Here is a 27,819-nt window from a genome sequence, read left to right on the forward strand (position 1 = left end):
TAACAAGTGTACTATAGACAGATATATCCCCACACCCACCACCCCTTCCTCCTTTCCAAAAACAATACAAGTAAGGAATCAAAGTTTTGATTTAAGTTCTCAGCAATGATTCAAACAGATAAGGCTTGGTGTGTGTGTGTATCAGAAGTTTTGTAAAATTTAAGTAAAAAAAAAAAAAAAAGAAGAAAGAAAAAAAAAAAGTAAAATGGATTTCTGCACTGATGTTTGTCCTCTTCTTAAGACAAAAAAAAAAAGTTGCTTTATCACCCTAAACAGCCAGTGTTGGCCAGTTTCATAGTGGCTAATATCCCCCCTCTTGCTGTGCAGACTGACCACAGCCTCCCCCAAGCCTGATCCAGTGCCACCTTAATTTAAGGCTTACTAATAAATGGGATCCACTCCTTTTCATCAGAGCGATCTCTCAGTTGAGGAAGCGTCGACATCGGCGTGCCCCACAGTTACAGTTTAGTTTGTTGCTGGCGTCTTCGATGGGGAACTTGTAGTCATAGGTGAGCTCTTCCCCCCTGTAGATTTTCCTCAGGGCAAAGATGACGATGTGCTTCCGACCCTCCACGTTGATCACTCGTGAGTAACAATTGGGCTCACAGGAGTGGTTGATGAACCTCGCTGCGTTGCCATGCATGGTTGCATCCACCACATCAAAGTCGTCAATGCGGAACATGTAACAGCCAATGCCCTGTGAAGACCAAAAATAAAAACAGTGATGCATTTTCCAACCCTTCTCCACTTGAGCCTTTCATTATTGTGTGTAAACCATCTGAAATCAAAGTGGGACGGATCAAAGACAATAAGCCAAGCAAACCTTGCTATCATAGTACTTTTCTCTTTTGTCAGTGAGCACTGAACGAATGACGATGCCTGCATACTCGATGACCATCTCCCCTGCTTCGATGTTCCTCTTGCAGAATAGACCGCGCCCATGTATAGCAGACCTACAACACATTAACAACACAAACACAACTGGTTTGCACAACTTAAGCTGCAAAAATAACAGTTACACACACACATACAAACATACATACATACATACACGTATTTTAAAGCACCATTTAAGCTCTCTTTACATATGGAAATCAGTAAATCTATTTGAAACATTGTCAAGACGTCACTGTCCATACGCTCCCATGCATGTTTTACACTGGCATACTTGTCAAGTTCGAAGATAGTGCAGAGTTTAAAACCACCTTGAAGTTCTGACCTCAGTTTCAAACAATAGCAAACATGGTAAGAGTAGTGGGAATTATAATAACTCACATTCTCATGAAGAGACATTTAAAAAAAGCAGAGGAGATGACGTAGGGGTCTGTGGGGTTCTTAAACACAACACAGGTCCCACAAGAGTTATATTTTGAAGCACTATCACCGTGGTTTGCAGTGGTAGCGCTTTTTTCACTACTTCTGGTTACACATCCACAAGCTCTCTGAAAATGTAACAAATAGGCATGTGAGTGATGTAGGAGAAAGACAGAACGCTGTGTCTGCATGCGTGGCATAGAGCATAAATGAGGGAAATCAACCTAAACACCCCTCCAGATATCCCTTGGTACTTAGCTATTGTGTTTTTGTCTATGCTCTAATTTTTCATTTATTATTTTTTATAAGTGGCAAAAAAAACTTCCATTTTCTCTCTTGCTCAAAATGAGTGTTGAAGAGATGACTGACCAACGTAATGCGTAGGGCTGTGACGATATGTGTTTGTCCCGATTCGATTCAGATTTTTTGGGTGCTGATTCAATTTAAATTGCGATTCTCACAATTCTTGATATTGCTGATTTTTGTAGATTAAAAACAAAATAAATGTATAAAACTTTTTTTTTGCTAGTCATTTTCCTTGATTTCAATGAGGAAAAAAAACAACACAGTAGCCAGACCATCATTGCGCTGCTATCATGCCCAAGAAGACAGGTTAAAGGATCACTAAAAACAATATAAATGACAAATAATGGTGGACTATTTTTATTTAGTTGGGGAAAAAAATTATTTTTTTTAAACAAAAATTCGGTTTTAAACTTGTGAAGCAAAAAAAAATTCAGATTTTTTATTTTTCGCTTCGATTTTCCCACCCCTAGTAATGCGTGTATCTTTTTTTTCTTTTTTTTGTGTGTGTGTAGATGGGTGGGGAGGGGGCAGAAGTACATGGATGAACTTAAACAGCTGTTGTATGTTGCTACATTTTCAGCTTTTCACCTACAAATATGTGAATTGTTTGCTGGTCAACCAGGGAAAGTATTTGAAATCCTCCCAAGACTTTTCCTGGTTGACCAGGAAGAGTCAAAGTTAACAGAAAGTTGCAGCTTTGTTAGGCAGCAACACTTGAGGGTTAAGGTGTGTGCATGTTGGGGCTATTCTGGCAAAATTTAGTCACATTTTCTTTAAGGTATTGCTGAACAACTTCAATAAGTTGAGGTCAAACTGCTACTTGTGGAGTCAACTATGTTCAATATGTCACCATGAAAATAGTTATAAGCCAGACTTTTCAAGCACTATATCACATAATTCTTAAGAGCGTTGCTATAAGGGTTTTTTTGGGTGATTCTTTTAGCGGCAACAGAGTGTGATAAGATCAGCACAACCAGAAACAAAGATTTTGCATGGTACTTTTTCTGCAACGCTGCATCCGTCCAGGTGCTGTTTGTCTACACAGCTTCAGTTTCAATACTTGAAACAGGATGTAAAAATTTTTTAATTTGGTTAAAAACAAAACCAAAGATGTGGCCTTAACTTGTTTTTTTGAAGCTTTAAAGTCACTGTCAGTTTCACCCAACTGTACTGTATAAAACAAATAACAAAAGGGAAATTTTCAAGCATTAAATGAAACCCTGTTACTGATTCGCAAACAAAGCTGACCTGTACACTCCTACAGCTTCTTTTGATGTCCTTTCCAAGTGTCTGAAGCGCATGGCCATGGGCAACTCCAAACTCGTAGCGCGTCTGAGAGATAAAAACAAGAATTAATTTCCATAAATAGCCACAAAAAAAAACCTGCTTTGTGACGCAGGAAAACATTACAGTGAACAGGAGTAAAGGCTGACCTTGTGGACTTAAGAAGAACCTCATCTTCTTCATCATCATATGGCCCAATGTCAGGAAGCTGTCTGTGCTGAGAAGCCAGGAAGTTGAACATATCAAATGTTGACTTCCTGTGGGGACAAAGCAAATGTCATCAGATTTAAGCAGGTGCTGTCACTATATGTCACAGTTCCCATTAAACAGCGATAAAGAAGAATACCTGACGTAGAGCTCAGAGCGAGCACAACCGCTGGGATTGACAGGAAGATCGTCTTCCTGACTGAATTGTTTAAAGAAACGGAACGTGTGACGCTGACAACGGTGCGCTCCTTCAAGTTGCTCCAGAAGGAACATGACTGCATCGTGGATCAGTCCCATCATGCGGGCAGCAGTGATCCTCTGAAAGATCAGAGGCCTCAGTCTTGCTATTGCCCGTGCCTCCTGTACACCGTCTACCACTGTTTTCCAAGCCACTGCAGGTAGAGAAGAATTAGATGCCTATATGAAACCAATCAAGTTAAACCTTTCAGTTGATTGAGACATTTAACTTACCATCAATACTGTCTGCCTCTACACTGAAACCATCATCACTGGTTATCTCAAATCGCAAATGTGGCTGCTCTCTGTTAGCTGGACATCCGTCATCCTCATCAGATGGTGCCGGTTCATCATCCGACACAGTAGCTGCGCCTAACAAATCGCAACATATAGAGCATTTAGCTTTTTTAAGAAAACTTGACGTATGAAAGAACAAGTTATATCTTTAGCTGGTGAACATATTTCAGGCAACTGTACCGGAGTATTTCTTCCAGTCAGTCAGGCTACTGTGTCCCACAGGTTCCCACGCATGCTGTTTGCCTTGTTCACCCAGTGAAAAGTAATTCCAAGGCTCAGATCTGGGAAGCATGAAAACACAAAAACATGTGACACACAACACTCATACACATTAATCTTTACATCAGTCTGACATTTGCTTCTGTTTTATGAAGCTTGAAATCATTGAAAAATTAGCCAATTTTTAACAGTTTCGCAAGCATTTAAATGAATAAATGTGTAAAAATCCCAACTGTGCTATTATATAATCTACTTGAATTAATCTAGTTATTTGAAACACTGGTACAGAATGTATTCCCAACAGTCATTGATAGGTGAAATGTGTTGTGCGGTAGTATCATTATTACTCAGAACTATTTCCTTTCTTTCCTTTTTTAAAATGAATTACTGCCAGCAGGTACTGACAACACTTCTCATTATTTTCTGAAGTAAAAAACTTACCCTGAGCTGTCTGAATCGCTTATGTGCTCCTCTCTTAACTCATCCAGGTTCAGGACTCCTTTCACTGTGGGGGTTTTGATGCGAACTCCTGAGGCTCTGCTGGAGACACTTGGAAATGTTGCTTTTCGATGCTCCTCATCTTCACTGATGGTCTCTGGTTGTACAAAGTCAACTTTTGTCTTCTTTGTGACAATACGGTCTGAAAGTGAGGACACTCTCTTCATACGGACATGGGTGCGGGGGCGAGGTGCAGGAGCGGCCACTGGCGATGGAGAGCGGGGCGAAATTGGAGACTCTGGTTCGATTAATAGGCCAGGTGGCAAAACCAGCGAGGATGGGCTCATTGTTCGAAGCCCACTCCACTTGGGGGTGTAATTACTGGCCATTGCTTGATTGATAATTGCTTGGGCACTTTCAGCAGGAGTCAATGGATGGTTTTCAGGTGGTTGTAAACCCTGACCTGTGGCCTTGGATGACTTGGATTTTCTGGATGAATTAGAATCTTTCTTTTTCTTTGGTTTTTTCAACTCTGGAGTTATTTCATCTTTTGAGGTTTTTGGATTTTTTCTCACCTTTTTCACATTAACTGATGCCACAGCACCGTTGTTATTTTGGGTGAGCAGCTGTGTAACTGTAGCTGGATTCTGGGAGGCAGGTGTGACTGACACAGGGGCTGCAGGGGTAACATTTGCCCCTGCTGAAGAAGCTGCAACATTACCAGCTGCTGCCAGCGTGGCTGAAAGTGCATTGCTCTGTAAAAGGCTGGCAATCTGAGTGACACAATTATAGGAAGGGGAGTTGGGAGTTGGCAGCTGAAAGGTGTTGCTTTCCGGGTTTTTCACAAAGATCTGCCCAAGGCGATTCACCAACAGCACGTGTGGAGTAGGATCCACATTTGGACCTCCCACCTCCTTGACAGTGAGGATGGCGTGACCAGGTAAAGCCTGGGGTAATGATGGCTGTTGTGGCTCCATAGCTGGTCTGGGTGTGGAGAAGTTGATGGAGATTGTGTGACCAGATGTGGCTTCCTTTTGCACAGGTGATGAGCTGTAGCCATTTAAGATCACAGGGGGTGAGGTGGTTTGTAATGGCGTTGAAGCCGCTGAGCAGTGCGTGGACAGTGCAGACAGAGACGATACTGAAGCGGAGGAAGAAACGATGGAGACAGCCGCAGAACCCAATGGCTGTGCTTGTGTGGAGAACAGAGGCACCGAAACATTATAGGATCCTGCTGGGGGGCAAGTGCTTACTGTAGCTAGTAATCCTGAATCATTTAGAGGGGCAACATTTATCTGCGTTTGTGAGACATCTCCAACAGGAGTCAGAGTTGTCAGTTTAGCAGACAAAGGATCCAACGTTGCTGATTCGTGGGCAGCTGTTACTGGCTGAAGCGTAATACTTGTTAGAGGAGGCTGGCTGAAAGTTGGTGAACAAGAGTACATCTGGAGGGAGTCCACAAGGCATTGTGAGGGGTTTTGTACATCTGTAGACATTAAAGGGGAGGGATGAAGCATACCTAGCAGGGAGTCTTGGGTATTATCAGCAGAATCTGCTAATGGAGGCTCAGTCACATTAGATCTTAAGTGGTTCACCATCACAGTAGATTCCCCAGCTGATGATGCAAAGTTACAACTTTCGGACTCTGAGTTTAGGGCTTTACAAGAGTTTGACTGTTCGTTTTCAAGTGTTGCGTCTTCCTCTAGCACAGGAAGCAGCTCGGTGAAGCGTGGACTGCTGTCACATCTCTCAAGAACAAGAGGCGTGTCAGAAGTAGAGCCTACACTGGACCCTACTAGTATCTCATCTGAATACGATGTTTCAGACACCTTAGTGAGTACATTGGGAAGAGCATCACAAACTGGAGTACAAAGAATGGATTCCTGATCTACGGAAGGAGTGTCGGAGTGTTGACTAGCATCACAGGGTTTAGGTGGTTGCAGGGCAGAGCTGTCACGAGTACCTTTAACAGCAGCTGACATGGTAACTGATGAAGCCTCTGTTTGCTTATCGTCAGACGGTGTGTTTGGGGCTTGTGCGTTGTTTGTAGTTTCTGAGTCAGGAGCATTTTTACCATTTAGGTTCTTGTTTTGTATCCGACTTTTGCCAGATCCATCAATTTTCTGAGCATCATCAGTAGTTGCGACACTTGCATCACTCTCTGTACCATCATCTATCCCATCCAGCTGAGCCATGGGACGGGACGAAGGAGAGGCAGGGGACTTGGACCGGTCCTTGGACACTGGGCAGCTGACTATTGTTCGTGAAAAGTCAAAATAGTGCTCCATGTCATCATCAGAGGATGTGTTGCCTAAGTCTTCCCTGGCTGAGGCAGCAGATCGTGGAACAATGACACCGAGGGTCTTCCTCTTATGTACCTCTTGGGTTCTTCCCCAAAATTCCTCCTGATCATCGCCTTCCACCACTATCTGCCCCCCGCAGTTCATCGCCACTCCTTCATTCAGGAGTGTTTCTTCAATCTCAAGCTCTGTCCTCATCTCCTCACCCAAAGTCATGCTGGGATCCTTGTGGAATGAACTGTAGGGAAACTCTTCATCGTCTCTCTGTTTGCTTAAGTCACTGTGGGGTGATGTACCATTTGCTGGGGAAGCATCTTCAGGCTCTGGTGATGCTAAGAAGTTGTGTGGCACCTCGATCGAGTCTGACTGGCTCAGATCAAATGACAATCGATTTCTGGGTAAATGTTGCATGGATGAAGAATATGGCGAATTGATGGAGGCTGCACTGTCCTGCCAGGGAGACTGAGGAAAGAATGACGAGGAACAGTGTGTTATTGTGTTCCCAGGGCAACGGGCCGAGGAAGGGTTTCTACCTCCAACGGGGCGGGATGACGGACAGTTCATCAGGCTATCAGAAGCACCGAGCGGAAACAGTGGGGAGGTCGGCAGAGAGGATTTGCCAGCACGGAGGGTTATTGGTCCTGTTAGAAGACCTAGAGGAGGAGGAGGAGGGGACATGCGAGCTCTTAGACCAGATGTCTGTGAGTGTGGGCTGTGGCGCCGAACTCTTCGGGTCTCTTCCAAATCACTTATGGTCAGAATGTGGTGAGGTTTTGTCTGGGTTACACCTAAGAGAGAGTTAACAAAGCTTAAAACTTAAGAAAATAAACTTGTGAGTAAACAACTGTTCCATAGATAGCATCCTCAACATAAACCCAGCATGAAACTTATTCATTCATCTTTTACCTGGGGATGGCAAGGGTCGGGACATTCCTCCAGCTGGTCTCCTGTGCAGTGGATAGCTGGGTACCTTTGGCCTTGCACTGTGATCAGATCTTGGGAGAGGACCTGGGACATAGGTTTCTTCTGCTGGGGGTTGGGTTTCTGTCACTTCTGTCTCGTGGAATTCCGATACTGAAGGTTCATACAGACAGATATGAAATAATTACGATGTTTAGTCAGTCAACATCTGTTATGTAACTTTTCTTGCATTTTTTTATGTTATAAAACACACACCAAAAGGCTGACAGGGGCTGTGAGCGATAGTGTGATTATCTCCTTGGTCAGGCATCTCCTCAACAGGTTTCTCTGGAACGAGAGGTCGGACCTCCCGGACTCTACATGTGTACTTGCACCGCTGCTGTGGGTTAATTGTACTCCAGTACCATCGAGAACACCTGAGAAAGGAAAAGCAGATTTCTGTTATATATTGTTTGCCATTTTAGTTCATATTAAGCTTATATTTATTAGAGGTGGGGAAATCGAATAAAAAAATTGAACATCGGGATTTTTTGTTTCACAATTTTAAAATAGATTTTTTTGTTAAACATCTATTTTTTTAAATAAATAAAAAAAATAATACATTATAATTTTCTTGTAATTTTTATTGTTTCTATTGATCTTTTAACTTGTCTTCTTGGCCATTATAGCAGCAGAAAGATGGTTTGGTTACTGTGTTGTTTTTTCCTCATTGAAATCAAGAAAAATGAAGCGCAAAAGAAAAAAAGTTTTTTTATTTTTTTGTTTTTAATCTACAAAAATCAGCAACATCAAAGAACTGTGAGAATCGCAGTTTAAACTGAATCGGCACCCAAAAAATTGGAATCGCATCGGGACAAAAGCATGTCGTCACAGCCCTAATATTAATGTTAAAAAAGTTTGACTTTAAACAATGGGGGGACAATAAAGTCAATTTATGTAAATACATCTATTAATTTTTATTTCTTGATTTCAGTGATAACTTTAAAATGATATTCATTTCCCCCATGACTACATGCATGTGCCTTTTTTTTTCACATTAAAAACATGGCGCTCCATTTAAAGCAAATTTCATTCTCTGTGGCATATACAATTTATTTACGCAATTATCTCCAAAAAGTAAAAAACAAAAAAAAAAAAAAAATTAGGCAACTTACTGAAACCCCACTGGAAACAATTTGCCTTTGCTGGCAGAAAGTTCCGAAAGCACACCAAGCTGTTCAATCTGTAAGGAACCTGCGTTCAGATAAAGTGGAAATGGATCATTAGAATTTAACATGTTCAGCTCATACTACTTAGTACAAGTAAGGAGAGAACCAAGAAAACAACTTACCAATCATTACATTGATGAGTTCTGGCTCCAGTCCAGTCAAGAACTTTCTGCGAAGGCTGATCCCCTCAAAATCCACATACACTCTACGGTTTACTTCAAATTCTTGACCAGTAATCATCTATAAAATAAAGGCAACTCAGTCAGAAAACAGGTCATAATTCAATATCAAAGTGATGAAATATTTAATGAGACGAGCTGGAGGTGCAGAATTTACCCTGCCACTGATGAGATGTCTGTGTTTGTAGCAGTAGACCTTTTTATCATCCTGGAAGACACACTGCCGGGAGCGGGCGCACATGAAGTGGTAGTTACTCTGACAAGATGTTAAGCAGCAGCCCACAGTGGCACCAGTCTGATTGCAGCGTTCGCACCGCTATGAATTGATAAAAGGAACAGCGAACATTCACAAGAATTCAGACCTATAAACGAGTATATTCAGAATTATTCAGTGAGTAATATAAGTACAACTGGGTAAGAACCAACTTTCCAGTTTACAAGAAATTAAGCTCATACTTAATTATTTGAATTGAATCTGACTTTTTAAAGTAAAAAATAAGTTAATTTGAATTATCATGAACAAACCATTAAGCGTCCCCTTGCGACAGCACTGTGCACATGTAGCAGAGAGCCGTTGTCTTCTTCAAACACCTCAGCTGACCACAGACAGCAGTTGACATGAGCCCACTCATTCTGGCCTAGATATAGCAACCTCCCAGCTTCCTATGGAAAAACACAAAAAGGTGCACTGAATAAACACTGAAGAACTACGTTTACAATTTAGGAGCAATGCTCATGCATACCGCATCACTCACGTTGGGTTTGAGATCTCCATATTTTTGGCACAAAGAGCATTGCCTCTCGTCATCTTTAGACCATCCAGTGTCAAGATCTGCTTTTGACAGCCTGCCTCTTTTCCCTGTATGAGCGTGTTCATGAGTTAAAAAAAAAAAAAGTTCCAAACACCAAACAAAACAAACTATGAATCACCAGTTTCATCACCACCCTTTCTGAACTGATGGCGTTACCTTTGATTCTGACAACCCTGCTGGTTTTAAAGTGGTTCCGGCTTATTGGCTCCCCAGACGTTGGAGAAACTCCCCCTTCCTCCTTTATATCAAAGCTTCGTCCATTGTCCTCCTGCAGGATACCCAGTGGAGGCCTGGACAACTGCTCTTCCCTTTCCTGCCACTGGGCGTACACATGCTCCGTTGTTGGAGGATGAACAGCATGGGACAGCATCCCCCTAAAGAAGGAAGACAAAAGTTTTGTAAAAACAATGTAATGTATTAGCTGTACATTTGCACAATGATGACAGACAATCTAAAATGATATTGCAATGATCATCAAAAGAAAAAAAAAAAATGCTCTTACAGTTTTAATGAAAATGAGGGACTAATTTATATATTTATATAAATCATTGGAAAGTCATTTTCACTCACATTGGCAAATCCTTGATACAGGGGTTCCACACCTTTGGGTCTTGGCTGTTGAACCAGTTAAATACCTCCTCAAGGAGCTAAACAAAGATACGTAATGTCACCAGCTATAAAGACTTGCTGACCGTTTCACTCAACAGTGTCACCTTGCAGGTTTACCACTTCAACTGGAAAAATTATTTTCATTTCAGGGGTAATTCAAACTCAGCACCTTTAAGTAATAAGAACGAGCAAGTGCAGTGGGTCTTCGCTCCTCTGGTAGATCTTCCTCTTGCTCAAGCCTCTTTCGCACCACCTGAACCACGTCTTCATGGAACATTTTCTGTTTGAAAAAAACAAACTCATTTTAAATATCTACTGAGCGGCTGGCATGATTGTTACATACTTTACAAGCTTGACGCTATGTCACGTAACATTTAGATACCATGAGTACATCACAATCCAAAAAACACAATGTGCCTTTCAACTGATTCACTGTAATCTAACAATAAAGATGTGGGAACTCTAGTTTTTCTGAGTTTGTTGAGACCAGTAAGTTTTATTGTAAGGTAACTTGTAACAATGATGCATATTGCAACATCTTTTATAATGTATAATTAGTAGAAGTGTTTAAAAATGTTTTGTTTGTTTTTTTTACTTTGAGCCCAAAAGAATTTAGGTAAGATTTAAGTAATCAAATGTGTATCTGCTCACAATGTTCCAAGGCAGCATGAATGTCACTGAATAATACAATACAATCTTTAACTTTACAGTATTTCTCAACCCATACTAGATTAAACCATTTAAATTATAATTTTCCATCTTTATTTACAAAACTGTTTCCATCCTTACCAGTGTAGTATAAAGACCTTTGTCAAACTTCTTGCCAACAGCTCGGAGATCACACGCTGGCCGGCCTTCAGTTCCACTGTCAGGGTCAACCAACTTTTCGCACTAGAATACCAAAACACATTCAGCATATTTTATTTTTTCAGTACTACATCACTTTTTCTACAGAGTAAAGAAATTCCACAAAATAAAACATGATGTATTACCACTTAAGGATATTAAAATGTCATGATTTTGTCACACTGCCTACATTTAATTTGTTAACTAGAAAAGCATTGAGAGCAGACCTCAAGCAGCTCATTTCCACTCACAGTGCGATTTCCACCCTACTGTATGTAACAGTCATATATCCATCTTATATCTATACACTACTACATTACTAGATTGCTGATAGTATATCCACAGTGTCTTGGTTATATGGTGGTGTTTGCTGCAGGTTTATGTCTTAATTTGTTTTCTCGCAGCGATGAAAATACCAAAGATCCCCTATTTTTTCCAGTTCTGGATCGTAGTATCCAGAATTTTTCTAGGATCCAGCTCTAATTTTTGATAGCTTGTGAAATCGGTGGATAAATTCTCCTGTATTTTTTTAGCCAAGCACTTGGACCACTTATTGTGGTGTTAATTACATATATGTATAACTTTCCCATTAAATATAATGGGAAATTTATCCCAAACTTTTGACCATTAATGTATTTAAAATGGCTGGATTACATAATGATAGAGAATCCCGCAAAAAATTCATGAAGGGTGATCCAGGTCACTCACAAAATTTAATGGTATCCAAGTAAGACCAAGACCCATTCTCAAGAAAAAAAATAATCTCATAAATAAAGCCCAGCAGTTCTTGTGTTAAGTTGCTAACAGACAGACAAACAGATAAACACCAGCAAAAATTAACATAACATGGAGGCCAGGTTTCCTACCTGTGAGCAGGTAACAAGGTGCTGGGTGAGGGTGGAAGAAAGTAAGCAAGCTAGGACCTTTTCTACTCCAGCCCTGAGCTCAATGTACAGCAACTCCCTCCAGGCACTGGGCTGGGTCACACTGCACGGGCGGCATGAATACACCACACTCTCTGGCAAGCTGGACAGGATCTCATACAGTTCATCTGAAATTATTGTACAGGGGAAACACATTTAGAATGGAGGCTGGCTGATATGCATTTTTTCCCCATCGCCATCTGACATTGTATTGAAAAATCACCAGAAGTGGTAATAAGTAAGAAAATGTGGTGCAATCAGTACTAATAATAACTCACCTGTTAGATCCTCACACTTGGCATGTACCCAGTGGTTACATGTGCCGCACTGCATCATCTGACTATCATAGTCATTGTCCTCATAACACTTAAAGCAGATTGGACAGTAGTTACCTAAAACAATAGGATATTAAGACAAGTTTAGCTGCAACATAAGTAACATTTGCAGAGGAAATACACAAAGAAGTAGGAGTTAACCAAAATCTTAAGTAATCTTAGAGATCAAAATCTTTTCTCACCCTGTTCATAGAGTTTTGAACAATCTGGACAGAGGCCTTTGTCATGGTTCCACTCAGTGTCCCAGCACTTCCCGGGTGTGACACCACAACTTTTACACCTGATGCATGTCATACAAACCTGCAGGTAAATAATAAAATTAGTCGGACAACCAGATGAATTACCTGTATATCTTTTTAATTTCTGAGAAACCTACCCAGGCTTTCCTCTTTTTGTTTTGTTTTGGATAATTAGGCCCCAAGCAGGAGGCATGATAACAGTTCTGGCATCGCTCACACTCTAATAAAGGCTAAGAGAGGAGAGGGGATGGATGGGACAAGATGTGATGCCTGTAGACTGAGTCATGTTACACATACAAAAGCTAAATAAGGCAAATTATCCAGTAGTACCTTTGAGAATGTGTTTTTCCTGCCACACACGTGACAAAACTTGCAGCGTCGGCAGCACCAATTTTCCTTGTTCTCCTCAGAGGGGCGCTCCGCTGGTTCAAGGCAAAACTGGTGGAAAGGTTCACAGCACACTTGGCAATACAGCATCTGTAAATGGAATACACAAAAAACCAAACATGTTACTTTCAAATGGTGCTCAAATAGTGTACGCCTCTCTAACTAGATAAAAGCATTGTTTAACTAGATGAAGTGAGGGGAGTTTTTAGCTGTCACCTCATGTTGACCTTTACTGGCACAAAGGAAGCAAACATAGGGAGGCATGAGTGGTGCAGAGGTCAATATACTTAGGCCACCCATATTCCAGACGTTCTCCAAAGTAGAGTCCTCCTGGTTTTCAAACAAAAAAAGACAATAAATGACAAGATTATTAGTTGTTGTTAGAAACAAAGCCATCTCTCCTAACTTACAACTGTGGGAGGAATATGCACAGTTTTGTCATGTTGTTGCACAGTGGAAAAATTATGATACTGAGAAGTGTAATTTCATGTCTGAGCTCATTAAAATCTGCTGCAACACAATATTTGTAAAATTGTTGTTGCTTAATTTAAAATACGTTATTAGTTGGATCAGAAAAAACGCATTTCAAAGTCAAACAGACTAGTTGGGTTAGTTAGGGATTAAACACTGACCTCTACTGAGCAAAATAAAAAGCCTTTTTCTAAACTAATGAAAGAAATGAAACAAAGTGAAGATAGGAACACTAAAACTTTACTTTTTAAATATTTTCTTTAATCAACAACAAACTATGCTGGTTAGTTTTCCCAAACAGCAAAAACATAAGAGCCATACACAGGTTGAATCTAGTAACATGGTTTATCATGCTATGATGTAATTCTTGTAACATCCAGTCACTCACATTTTATTTAGGACTTTTTTTTCCTAATTTTTGCAGATGAGTCCCATTCCTGTTACAATGACTGCACTGTCCTGCAGCAGCACTCCCTGAGTTGGACAGCAGGGAGCCTTGCAAATACTGCTTTGTAATGGCTTAAAGAATACAGCAAAGAGTAGGAGTTGTTCATCTGGCCTTCATGCATCCCAGTTACCAAGTGAGTGGATTTTGATGGCATCCATGAGAAGCAAACTTAATCCACACCTGATCCCAACTGTACCCACAAAGCCGATCAAATCCATTACAAATATGCCCATAGCAGGACATTTCCTGACATGTCCTATATCCATACCTCAACTTGTCACAACTCTTGTCATCATGAGGACCAGTTCATTGTTAAAATGATGTTATGGCTGCTTTATTATGGCTGCTCTCTATGCAGTTATTTTTGTGACTCATTTCTGAATGAGCAGAGGTCCGTTCTGATCGCAGGAAAATTATTTTTGCAAGCACATCAGTCATATCCTCAGCAGAAATCATTTCTGTGCAAAGAACAACTTAATCTGAGAGAAACAAAACTTTATTCTTTTCACACTAAATAAATTTCTGTGTTTGCCGTTGCCTGACAATAAACCTAAAGTTTTATTCATCTGCACCCTCCTTATTGTCTCCTTTGTGCACTGGAACACACCTGCACACAAGCTCTCAGTGAACTGTATGCATTCAGTTCTGTCAACACACAAGATCAACTCGGTGCAGTGCTACAAATGTGCCACAATTCCAACCAACCACAGGCTCTGACAAAGTTGTCATGATTGTGTACTTTGCTGTGGGAAAATATAGTTGTTGTTTTTTTAAAGTCAAAAGAAGTTGTTTCAAACTTCATGAAATACACTTAGGTTAGAATTATATTTACATATACCCAAAGTCAATATATTTTCTGGATATGAAGCGCTGTCAAAAAAATTTTTTTTAAATAAGTGACAAACAGAGATATATGACAAGTTGATAGAGTTTTGTTTTTTACTTAGCTAGGCTAGCAGCAGCAGGACACAAATTGAATAAGAGTGATGCTCAACTTCTAGCCCAGCTAACCAAGCAAAATCTAACTAAGATTAATGCATAATTTACATACAATCAACATGGTGAAGTAGAGTTACTGTGCTTTCTTTTCAGAAAATATATTCATGAAATAAAAATGTATGGCATTGATTTAATGTACTTGAAATAATAATAAAATAATAATAACGTCATAGCTCTGTGCATGTAGTAAGACAAGTGTGTAAATAAGAATATAATGGAACTTTAAATAATGGCCTACCTTGAAGTCAACCCTGATTTTGTGAGACGGTTTAGAAGACTCTACTTCTCGCTGCTCAAATCCATGGGCCAGAGCAGCCAGGACACTGGGAGGGGTCTGCTCCAAAGGACCCTGAGGTGGAAGACCCTGAGAGACGGGGGCAACTTAAAATTAGCAATTGAAAAAAAAGACTTGGTGATAAATTTTACATTTTGTTTAGTTTTTTTTAACACATTTAAAATACTGCAATTAAAGGTATGAATGGAAGTGAATATATCTGGGTTTGTTGATGTTTCTGTTTAATAAATGGCTTCTTCAATGACTGCTACATTTAGTGCTAGAGCATGTTGGATAACAAGCCTTCTCTACGACCATTTTCATAGAAGATGTTCAAGGCAGTACCACCACTCCTTTTCTCTGTAGGTAAAGGGACGTAATCGGAAATAAAAGATGAGGAGTTTCTGTTATGCCTCTGAGACTGCAAGCAAACTTCAAGGACTAGGCAGAATTCTCCACTCCTACAAAAAACGATGGTTACAATGTTTATAAGGGCACAGTGGCGCAACACTGAGCCTCTCCTGTTCGGTCTGAAAGGGAAAGGCCAAATTGGATCAGGGGGCAGTTTAACAAGGACATCTTTTTTTCACACAGATATGTTGCATCTATTATGTGATTGAGGCTTGTGTTTGTCAGTCTTCAATAGACTGCTGACTAGAGCCTGACTGATTTATTGCCAAGCCAGTTATAGCCAGTTATACTGCCTCACCTATTAATTAGCATTGACCATATGTAGCAGATATTTTAACTTTTGCAGCAAACAGCTAAAAAAAAACAAAAAAACACATTTTGCTGCACAGAGAATCTGTTGCTCTCCTCCTGTGTGTCTAAGTGCTATACCGTGCAGCTCCTCCCCCTCACTCACTCTCTCACACACTCACTCTCTCACACACACACACACACACACACACACACACACACACACACACACACACACACACACACACACACACACACACACACACACACACACACACACACACACACACACACACACACAGAGCACCAGAGGGTAGGTGCAGGATCACCTTCTCCCCTATTCATGCACTCGGCAGCCAGAGGGGAGCGGACAAAGATGGGAGAAACAGTATTTTAATTTACACCATGGTGAGTCGTCACTTTGAAAAACAAAATTCCACCACAAGGTAGTGCCCTGTGACGATAACGCCTTCACAGAAACACGCCGTTAGGACACATCAAAGAAAGGATTCCTGTTTTATTAATGCAATTTCAGACACAGTATCCTATGCAATATAATAGTTCCATATATGTAACTTCCATAAAGGCTTCATTCATTCATTCATTTTCCGAACTGCTTATTCCAATTCAGGGTCGCGGGGAAGCCGGAGCCTATCCCAGCTGGCTTTGGGCGACAGGCAGGGTACACCCTTGACAGCTCGCCAGTCCATCGCAGGGCTCCATAAAGGCTTAATGGATGTAAATATTAACAAACTTAAAATCAGTACCGATGAATTATTCATTTATGAACTCTGGAACAGGTAAACCATCCACTACAGTCATACAGTGTTAATATGACTGACACATGTGTTAATGGCCAAATCATTTGAATGGCAGTGGCTCAGAAGGTACAGCAAGTAGTCCAATGATCCAAATGTCAGCGTTTTAAGTCCTGCTGCCCCAGTTAATCTGTTTCAGTGCCCCCGGTCAAAACACTTCACCTTCCTTGCATTGCTGGTGTATAATGGTGAATGAATGGTACAATGGTCAGAGAGATCGCTGATGTTGGAATTCAAAACTTCAACGCTGACTAAGTTTCTATAAATGAGTGAAATGAAGTTAAAGAAGAAAAAACACACAGAAAAAGATTTGAAATGTCACGTTTCATAGTCTGCACATATTCTCAAAACCCAGATCTTAAGATAACATGTTGACATTAATAAAACCTTTAAGGAACAGTGGATCCATTTTAATCTGTATTACAACTAAGAAATACATACCTACAATGTGCGTGGCATTCTGAACTTAACACAGCAGTAAGAGAAATACTATGGTTGCCCCTTGATGGAGAGCAAGTGTGTCACTTCCTAGTAGAGTTAAAAAAAAAAAAACCTGATATTTGTGTCTGAATTTTAAGTGGTAGATGATGTTTTCCCCAATCATGCTCTGTCCGCAGTGCAGGCAGAAGTCCGCTCACTTCTGTATGTGTGTACTTGTCTGTTTCGTTGCGTCACAGCAAAGCTCCCAATAGTGCAACACAGAAAGCAGCTCTGACATACTTCAGACTGTTTTAATTAGAGAACTCAGTGCAAACCTTCTAGACTGACACTTGAAATAAATTCTGTTTTGGCTCGGCTGTATAAAAAAACCAGATGAAAATAACTTAACTTGGTAAACAGGACAGTGGGTCTAGTTAGGAGGGTGGGGCACCCATCTATATAATACTAGGGAAAACATTGTAAGACTATTATATAATGTTTAAAAGTTCTGTAAATAACCTTTGTGAGATAAAGAAAGATATGTGCAACTCTTAACTCCCATGTCAACCATTAACGTAAGGGCATCCCACTTCACTTCATACTGCCATGCAGGTTTTACTGAGACGCATAAATTCACAAGGTAATTTCTTCAATAAGAAGCACATTGCTTCTTTTCCATTCATTTCCCAAAGAATTTGCACAATGGCGCAAAAATTGTTGCCCTCCTTCAACTAAGCAACAGACAAAATTTGTGCATGTCAAATTTTACCCTTGTTCACACAGAGTGCACATTGCAATGCGACACAAGAAGGCTGAATTTTTTTTTACTTTTGTCACTGTCCCCTAGCACTACAGCCTATCAGCGAGGATTTCATTGGATTTAATAGATTCTCTAATTTCTTACAGGCAAGAAATTTGCTTGGTTATGTTGCTGCCGTTTGCAATGTCCCCCTGGTGTGGGTGGTGTATGTTGGCTTTTTAAGAAGACATGAGAAACAACACAAAAAGTAAACATGGATGCTGGTTAAGCAAGAAAACTGAGGAGTTGCTCTGATCAAAATTTCCTACCTTCTCAGATTTGCGCCGACCCTGTGGTACACGATGTGAGCTGCTTTTTCGTTGTCTGACTTCATCATCTGAAATGTCTTCCAAGAATCCATCCAGTGAAACAAAGTCTTCAGAAAAAGTAAAAACGATATTATTCACACAATATTTTTGTATTTTTCCATCAAGAATATAGAAATTTGAAGCAATGTATTTTTAAACTCTACAGCTCAAAATTCACATTCGTAAACTGTTATATCATTAAAAATAGAACAAGAAAAAAAAAAGCCAATCGGATGATCTGGTATGTTATGTGACAGAAAGATTACCTTGACTGAAGCGAGATCCTGCACCTCGTCTCCTTGCTGGTGAGGCAGAGCTAGTGAAAGCTTTATCATCCAGATCTGAATCATAATCCACCAAGTCAAAATAAACACGGGGTTTCACAATGCGCTTGGGCTGCTTCCGTACTGATGGACTGTGGCCATCACCATGGAGACCCGACGGTGAGTCCATGGTACCTTCATTCCCTTCATCGTTACTTGAATGGCCACCACTGAAAGATGGCCGCCGTCGCTTTGAGGAGCCTTACCCAAAAAGAGAATAAAAAGAAAATTAAATAAAACAAACAAACAAAAAAAAAAAAAGACTTTGATGCAGACAGTGAATGTTATGGTAAAGGTACGCATTAGGTACATGCTGAACTCACCTTTTGGTGCTGTTCTTCCACTCAGTCTGCGTGCTTTTCTCTCTTCAATTTGATCACATCTCTTATACCTTATGCATAAAAGAAAAAAAAATCTTAGTACCGAACATTATGCTGTGCACCTCAACAACTAATGAAGAAAAAAACTTACACACAACATTGCCGCTTTGTATTAGGACCACCAAATTTGGGCTTGTCAAGGCAGTTTATGCACTTGCCACAGTCCTCTTCGTGGTTGCAGCCTTTGCACACTCCACACCGCCGAGAGCGGTACCCAAATGGCCCAAGTCCTTTGCGTTTTGCAAAATTTGATTGCTTCTTACCCTTGGTTACCTTTGGATCTGACACTTCAGGGCTGTCGGACTCTGATGGAGACCCAATATCTGCATCAGGAGAATACAACACTTGGATTATAAATAATCTAAAAACAAGCAGAACAAGATTTATTTTTCTAAATTCATGTTGGATCCCATCCAAAACAGCATTAAAAAAAAACAACAAAAAAAACCAAAACACACATTTAGCATTTAAAAACTGCTGTGCCAGGACAGTGAAGGTGAAACCAGTTTTGTCACAACTTGTACTTATGTAGCCACCAAGTCATTACAGTGAAGTCATATGAAATTTTTATAAGAGCATCTGAAAAAGCAAATACAGCCAAGTTTTCCCATCACATTCATAATTACCTTTCGGAATGGCTGATGGGGAAATGCCAGATCTTTCATGCAATGGCAAGGCGCTTAGTCTGGGAATGTCATCTGGTACCATGGCTCGAGGCTGCCCGAGCACCACAGAGGCAGCACGACAAACATGCTTGATGCGTGGACCACCAGCTCTACGGAATTCCTGGCACAGCGGGGAGATGAGCTGTGGCTAAAAAAGGAAAACAAAAGAGACGGGATTTTATAGACACTCCATATTGTTAATTTTTATATGGACCTCTTTTGTTGGGATTTGGTAAAAACTAAGAAGAAAAATCAAGATTTCCTTTATTCGACCATGCAGATTTGACCACTTACTTGTACTTGAAGTGGCTCTGTCTTGACTGGAACATCAGGCTGAAGCTGCATCCTCTGTTTCCTCCTTTGTCTTTTTGAATTGATATCCGAAGCCCTGACACCAGCTGGGCCAGATAACAGCTGCAAGATTTACAGCAAAACAAGACATCAATACCAGCCAGATAAAACTGTTTAATCATCGAAAACACTTTAATTAGTGTGTATTCAATTCTGTATAAGAGATTTAACCAAGATAAAAATAACAAACATGACTTTAATGACCTTACCCCAAAAGACTTCAGTTGCTTCTGCTGGTCAATCTTAATAAGCTGAACCTTTGCTTTCCTGAGGAGATTGAACATTCTTTTATTTGCACCAGTGAGACGTGCTCTTTGTTGAACTCCTTTCTCCATAGACCCCAGACCTTCAGCTGTGCCTGACTTCTGTGTGGACTGCAACTCTCCTGTAAAGTAAGAGACAATGTCATTTTCTGGTCCAATATATGGACTGATTTTCCGTTGCATCTAACAGCATGCATTTTACATAAACATTTCCACTTGTTTAAATATTTTCATTACCTGAATGAACCTTGTCAGCATCTTTCTGTGTTACATGCTTCTGTTCACCTTGCTGAAAAGCAAGAGACTTTGAGTTCATAGCCCGAACACACACAGAAACTTTCCTCACCACCCCAGGACTGTCAAGGTCTTCTATCTTAAGCTTGGACTTGTCCTTTACTGTGCTTGTATCCCGCTGCCTGAGACTGATGCTCATGGCCTCATCATCAAGTCCTTCTGCCAAATCAACAGAGGGCTGAACAGGTTTACTTCCACTGTCCAGCTCTGGGATGTTCTTGCTTTTGAGATGTCCCATTTGTGGCCTCTTTAGTCGCTGAAAAATCTTGAGGTGGCCTGCTGGCTTGTTAAACTTGGGCAAACTTTTCCTTTGGAGAACTTCCACAAGGTCAGGTGAGTATTCTGGAGCCTTATCCGTAGGAGTAGATAAAAACAGATCCTCACATTTGCTCTCTAGAGTTTTGTCCAGTGTGTACATTTCCTCGCTAGATTCTTCTGACAGATGCCACTTGAGGCTTGAGTTTTTTAGAAGGGACCTCTTTTCATTTTTATCACTTTTTTTCTCAGTAAAAAGGCTATCAGCAATATCAAGGCTGTCATCAAGGTCCTGAGTTGAAAAGAGATCGACATCTAATTGAGCTTCACTCAATATGTCCTCCTCATCAATTGGAAGGATGGGGGATATTGCTCTCTCTGCCCCATCATCTCGCCTCTTTCCTGGACGCATCTGCAAACCCAGCTGTAAACCCTTCTTTGGCGAGTTTCTTCGAGGCAATACAGACATTCCAATATCATCCATAAATCTCTGTGGGGTCTTGATCACTCGTGACGATCTGGCACTCACAACAGGCATAATGAAGTGCTTGATGTTTTTTACAAACTTTGATTTACCAGGCTGAACGTTAACAACATCTGTCTGTCCGCCATCAACCGGGGTGTCAGCTTCTTCCTGCTTCAAACGATCCTTTTCAAGTCCCATTTCTATCAGTGTAGAAGTGATTTTGAACTGTGATTTTGGCCTTTTAGGGCCAATAAACTGAAGACCTGCTTTCCTCCTTTTGTATTTTTTATGTACTCCAACAAGTTTGGAGCTTGGTGATGGTGTAATAGCTGCCAAAGAGGTGGAAAGGTCACCATCTTCCTTGACAATGTCCTGACTCTCTGAAGACTTAAGCGGAGCAAACTTCCCATCTCTGCCTCTGTGTCTGTGTTTCTGACGCTGACCGATTACATTTTTACGCCTCTTTTTTACTCTTTTGGATTTCTTTGACGCCGTTACATCAGGTGCTTGACTTTCCGATACCACAGATTGCTGACTATCAATCAACTGTATGTCTGTTTCCTCTTTTACTGGCAGTTGTTTCTGTTCTTCTTCTACTGACAAAGTGTCCTGTTTGCTATCTGGCTCTGAACACTCTTTTGTCTCTGGCTGACTTATCTCAACTACTACCGGCTGAGCATCTTCCTTTAGTACAGGATCTACGTTAACAGAGTCATTTACAACAGGGGTTGTATCAACTGTTGTATCTGGAGAAACAATGGTAGCCTTCTTCTGAACTGCCTTTTTCTGAACAATCTTCTTTTTCCCTGGTTTATTATTTCTACATTTTCTAGGTTTGGAAGGCACGACCAATGGTTTGGCCTCTTTAACCTGTGGTTCTACTTCAGTCTCTACTTTCTGTGGAGAAACTTCACCTGGTGCCTCTAAGGGAGCATCAACACTCTGAGAGGTATCTTTGTCAAGACCTTCAGAGTTTACACTGGTCACCTGTGATTGGTCATCAACCAAAACTTGACAAGAGTCGTCAGGAAGAACTTGTGAGATGGAGTCATCAGTAGAAACCTGAGAGAAAACTTGGATTTGCACTTGTGGAGCATCTTCATCTTGTGGACTCCTTCTTAGCCTCCGTTTCTGAACTGTCATTGGCATCTGACTGACAGACTTTGTTTGTGGTGAATCAAGACTTGATGTCCTTCTCCTTAGTCTCCTAGTGGGTGTGGCCTCAGCATCCAGTTGGGATGACTTCTCCTCATTCACTTCACTTGGGTCTTTCAGGACATCCTCTTTCTTTTCAGACACAGGGCTAACGTGCTGAATCAAAAAGGATGGCTTTGAGCTTTTATGTTTCCCAGGAGAAGAGACCTTTTTAATCTGAAGAGGAGGCACAACTTTACCACAATCTGTTTTAGAGATCTCTTGTGAAGGTGTTTCAGGTGTAGGATCTTCAGCTTCAACCTGTGTGTCTGTTTTGTCTGAGTCTGCCTGACTTTGAAGCTCATTTTCATTACAATCCATTCTTTCACTCTCTTGTGGTGCTGCATCATCCACCTTCGAATTTTTGTCCAGGTCCTTTACATTTTTGTTAAGGGTGTCAGAGGGAGGGGACTGAACATCTTCCTCCACAATCTCTGCTGATGCCTTGACAGCACTCTCAGCAACTGGTGTCTTACTTGCTCCCTTCACTAATGTTAAAGTCCAGATATATTTTCTCCGTTTTTTCTTTCTAGATGAAGTCTTTCCACTGTTCTGTGAATCATATTTAGGGTTTTTTATCTTTATCAGCTTTAAACTTGGGACCCTCATTTCCTCATGTTTGAAAGGCAAACTGTCACTAGGTTGTACAGATAAATTATCCGTCTCTGTGGGAGATGACTCTTGACTTTCTGGCACAATAACATCTTTATTTAATCTTTTGCTTTGTCTCCGTCTGTCTCTTCCCACCAATGGTTTGGTCTCCACAGTTTGTGAAACTTCTGGCTTGGAGTCTGCCAGAACGGTAGCACTCTGACTTTCAGGTTCAGCTGCACTGTCTGAGGCTTTTTTACAGATTGGGTTAGTAACTCTTTTGCTCCTTCGAGTTACTTTTTTAACTGCAGAATCCTGACCTGCCACTGCTTTCTTTTTCTTGACTTCCTTTGCATTTAGTTTTGGCTCAACAGACCCACTGTCCTTAGCTGAGTCAGTCAGTTCTTTTTCTTTAGATTTTTGGTCATCAACCACAACTTTGGCAGTAGTCTGGCCCACAGGTTCTGCTGTCTTTACAGCAGATCTCCCACGCCTTCTTGTAGATATCGTCCCCATTCCTTTATCCTCTGTGCCTAGTTTATCCTCATGTGGTTCAGTTTTTAATTTGACATGAGCACTTAAAACCTGGTCACCCTGAATGTCCTTGGCATCGGGTTGATCCTGAATTTCTTTTATCTTCAATTTCCTGGCCAATTTTTTCTGGGGCTCCTTTATAGTTTTTGTTTTCTTTTTGGCCACCAACTTTATAGTAATCCTTGGTGCTGCTGCTGAAGCTCTGCTTTTACCAGACTGTTTATCAACAGTGTTTTTTCCTTTTGAACGTTTCTTGATATCCTTGGCTGGCTTTGCTTCAGGGGGTGTCCCATGTATTTCTGTTGAAGTTTCTGCATCTTTCACAGGATCAGGTGGGATAGCTGCCTCCACTGCTGGCGTCTTAAGCTTTAGCTTTCCACTTTGTCGTTTAGACTTTGAGTTGACAGCATCGCCTATAAAGTACAGATAAGTTATATTCAATACAAAAAAAAAAATAATAATACATACAAATAATTACAATGATATAAATTTCACAAAAAAAGGTCAAGTGATGCAAAAACTACTTTTTGTTTACCTTTGGAAGTATTTTGTTGAGGCATTCCACGTCCTTTGGAGCCTTTTCTCTCAGCTTCAAATCCTTTAAAGTCATCTCCCTTGAAAAATAAAAATATATAATTATTATCATTTATATCTCATTAAGACTGGAACGCTGGAAACAATTTAACCACCTGATAATGCAATACCTATATTTAAAAACAGCTTTAGCAACTACACGTCAATTAACAATACTTGGACAACAATAACATGTTCTTTGCATCATCACAATGCAATTTGTATCAACACAATGCCTAATCTTTCCAAATGCGACAATTAAAATGCGTATGTGCACATTTATATGTTGTACAGTGGATTGCATCTCATATTAAGAAAAACACATTTGAGGAAAAATGGCTGATTGATTGAAATTTTGGGGAGGAAAATTCAGATGATATATGATCTAAACAACTCTGTATGCTCTTGGGCCCTGTGATGGACTGGCAACCTGTCCAGGGTGTACCCTGCCTCTTGTCCAATAATTGTTGGAATAGGCTCCAGCTTCCCTGTGACTCTTAATCGGACAAAGCGGTTCGGAAAATGAATGAATGAAAGTATGTTCTGGGTTGTGAAGCATAAGATATAAACAGTACCTGTTTAAGTAAATACCGTCATAAGTTATAATATTTCAGACAAATATTTAAGAACTTTTCATGATACAGTTTTATCTAGTTAGAGCAGGACAAGTACTGGACTTTTTAGATCTATTCCAAGACAGTTTTAAAGGACTAAAAATATGTCCACATTTCATCTGATTTCTACTGTAAAGGTGCACACAAGCAAAACATACATATAACAGAGTACTGTGAAAAGTTAAAATAATGTCAGTGTATTTAAATCAAGCAATTTCCAATCATAACAGTTTGACTTTGCACCACTACTTACTCATGTCTGTGATGCACACTACTACAGCACGCGGACAGATAGCATTGTTAGTAATGTAAACAATAATGTCAAGGCCACTTCTACAAATACAATGTCAAGATCAGCTAATTACTTAAAGAATAATTTTGTGCCTTTTAATCGATAAATATTAAAATCCGTATTTCTTTTTTTTTTCTTTTTTTTTTTTAAACAAACATTATGTTTACTATTCAGGGTTGCAACAATGAAAGATTTTCACTTTACTCTGACAGTCAGAAAATCTTTAATGTATTAAAATTTACATTACACATTTATAGTTAACATATATCATAACTGTTCAGTTAGGGAAAACTATGGTTTGTAATATTTTATTGATATTGAACACTGTTAATTACAATTAAAGTAAATTTTCTAACTTCCTCCAAAAAATACTGTACACCATACTAAGGTGGTAACGTTTAATCTGACGTTGCGCCATGAAGTCAGTTTCTCGTTGCAACGTCAACAGCAAACATCTGTGACTGACCAATAGGCACAAATATTGAACAACTGGTGAAACTTTAAATGACATGTAAGTCAACCTCCCTTTCACAATCAGCATTACTACTTTCACTAAGGTTACAAAAAATAGAGGGAAATGTGGATCTGTACTCAATAGCCAACTCCCCTCCAAGAGGAAACTTCTTCGTATTAGCAGCTGCTATCTAAAACTCCGCAAACAACTTCATATTTATTAGTTAGAATTACGCACTACTGATAACCTGTGACCTTGACATCTTTCAATTTGTAAAAGGGTGCAAATGGCTTTGGCATGCTTCTGCACCACCATTTAAAGCTATTGTGTTTGCTAATGTTAGCTAACAGTTAGCCATCGCTTACTCGTGAAAATATTTAAACTCACGTTTGACTGCTAAAAAGGTGCACAGGCACAATGAAAACATGCCCACAGTAAGCTTAAATGGCTTTTATCAGAGACAGACTAATGGACTGTCTTATTTCAAATATCACTAGCTAAGCAGACAGCACAGGTCGCATCTGGACAGCGTATGAAAACAGAAGAGTAGCAGCTATCCATTATGGAAAGTACGGAGGTGCTAGCCTCCCCCCTCTTTGTGTTCGCTATTAGCAGCCTAGCTGCTAGCCTGGCCCTGAAATGAGTGGGCCGCATATGAAATAATTACAGTGCATGTTTACAAACTGACATTGTTGCTATATGTCGTTTATAATAGACATGTAAAAGTTTCCGTCGAAATTCACCCTCTAGTGCTTAAGCTGTTTGAGAGCAACTAGGAGCACACTGCCAACACATTTGTTGGTTGACTGTAGTGGCATATTGTGTTGCGACTGTTCATTAAATTCAACGGAGAGCTGAGCTATGCTAACACTATTTAGCATTTTAGCTTAGCAAGTTTTAAGCTAAAGTTAGCCTGGCAATAGGATGTTGACATTTCTCCATGGCACTAACCAGTCACACTGCTGCGAAAAGCACTCACTCATGCAAATTACCGATCACGCAAAATGTGAAAAGATGAAATAAAGATACTAACTCCTGGTTTGGTTTGGGACCTCACCTCTTCACTCCCACTAGAGCTGTATCCAGCCTGGCCAAGGATCTTGTGGCTTGCCTCTATCCCAAGTAAACGCAAGTGAGACTGGTCTTCGTTTAACGATAGGACCAGGTTTGCGGGCCTTGGCCCTCCGTTATTCACATCATCACCTTCCAAGCCCGATCGTCCGAGTTGCCATCGCTTCTCAGAACGCAAACGACTGCGTGATGACCAAGGCCGACCGGGGAAACGACCTCTGGCCGTAGCGGTTCCACCTTGGCCTCCTACGGCAGCCGCGGTTGCTGATCCGCATCCCGCTGCCGCCATCATTGCTTCAACAACAACACACACTCCGTCGGCTAGCAGTTCGAGGAGAGACAAGAGGGAAGGCGCGAGATGGGAGGGGGGAGCCGCAGGGGTGCAAGGGAAAGTGAGTTTTTTTTAGGTGAGAGGTTATGAGAGGAAATGGGCGTTTTACCGGGTCAAATGGTCATTCATAAATTATACACCACTTCTTCTCAATGTTACAATGTTATGAGTCAAACTTCATCAGTTGGATAAATGATTAGATAACCAGTTTTACTTATGCTTTCTATGTTACCAATATATTAATCACAGCTATAATATGTTGCAAATGTATTATTACATGTCTTAAATGTCTTAGTAATATTAGTTAACAATGTAAAAATACAGATAATTAGTAGTGAGATGAAATATAAAAGGCATCCTTTCCTCCATATTTTGTTGTTCTATTATTATTATTATTATTATTATTATTATTATTATTGTGCATTTATTATACACCACAACGAGCAAAACGTGGTGGGGAACCAACTCAAATTCCAAATTGGTGTCATGGAATGGAAAATAAAATTATGTCCAGGATGTACCCTGCCTTTCACACTAAGACTGCTGGGATAGGCTCCCGCTTCCCCACGACCCTGAATTGGATTAAGCGGTTAGGGAAATGAATGAATGAATGAATGAATGTCAGTGCAAGAACCTCCTAAATTAAACGTCAAAACCAATCATAGCCTGAGATTAGACTTTATGATAAACCAAAAAAGTCACAATTTACAGCTGGAAGCAGGAATTTTATTTGAGAAACTCTTGTCTAGCATTTATGATATATTCTTCTAAGTAAAAGCATTTAATCCACCATTTGGAACATTGGTTCTTACAATTTTAGTACAGGAGATGGCAGTATACAGCTTTGTTACCAAACTGTTTCAAGCATGCG

At 40.4% G+C, this 27,819-nt stretch overlaps 1 protein-coding gene across 1 annotated transcript; it reads right to left on the minus strand.

Annotated features, from left to right (window-relative positions):
• Positions 1-218: 218 nt before the first annotated feature.
• kmt2bb (lysine (K)-specific methyltransferase 2Bb) lies at positions 219-26,909 on the minus strand (the record flags this gene model as incomplete). Its single annotated transcript, XM_079239968.1, has 36 exons — positions 219-697; positions 824-953; positions 2,869-2,952; positions 3,054-3,161; positions 3,251-3,503; positions 3,583-3,720; positions 3,826-3,926; positions 4,306-7,390; positions 7,509-7,676; positions 7,779-7,939; positions 8,678-8,756; positions 8,854-8,971; positions 9,068-9,226; positions 9,436-9,573; positions 9,666-9,769; positions 9,879-10,096; positions 10,293-10,369; positions 10,501-10,611; positions 11,121-11,222; positions 12,044-12,228; positions 12,379-12,492; positions 12,618-12,735; positions 12,812-12,904; positions 13,005-13,151; positions 13,278-13,391; positions 15,218-15,343; positions 18,259-18,365; positions 18,564-18,821; positions 18,944-19,011; positions 19,092-19,323; positions 19,627-19,813; positions 19,960-20,079; positions 20,226-20,401; positions 20,517-24,026; positions 24,149-24,227; positions 26,580-26,909. 36 exons carry the CDS (start codon positions 26,907-26,909, stop codon positions 422-424), a joined length of 11,574 nt encoding a protein of 3,857 aa, XP_079096094.1. The 3' UTR covers positions 219-421.
• Between the last annotated feature and the right edge of the window lie 910 nt (positions 26,910-27,819).

This window comes from Telmatherina bonti (assembly GCF_933228915.1).
Source record: "Telmatherina bonti genome assembly, chromosome: 5".
NCBI lineage: Eukaryota > Metazoa > Chordata > Actinopteri > Atheriniformes > Telmatherinidae > Telmatherina > Telmatherina bonti.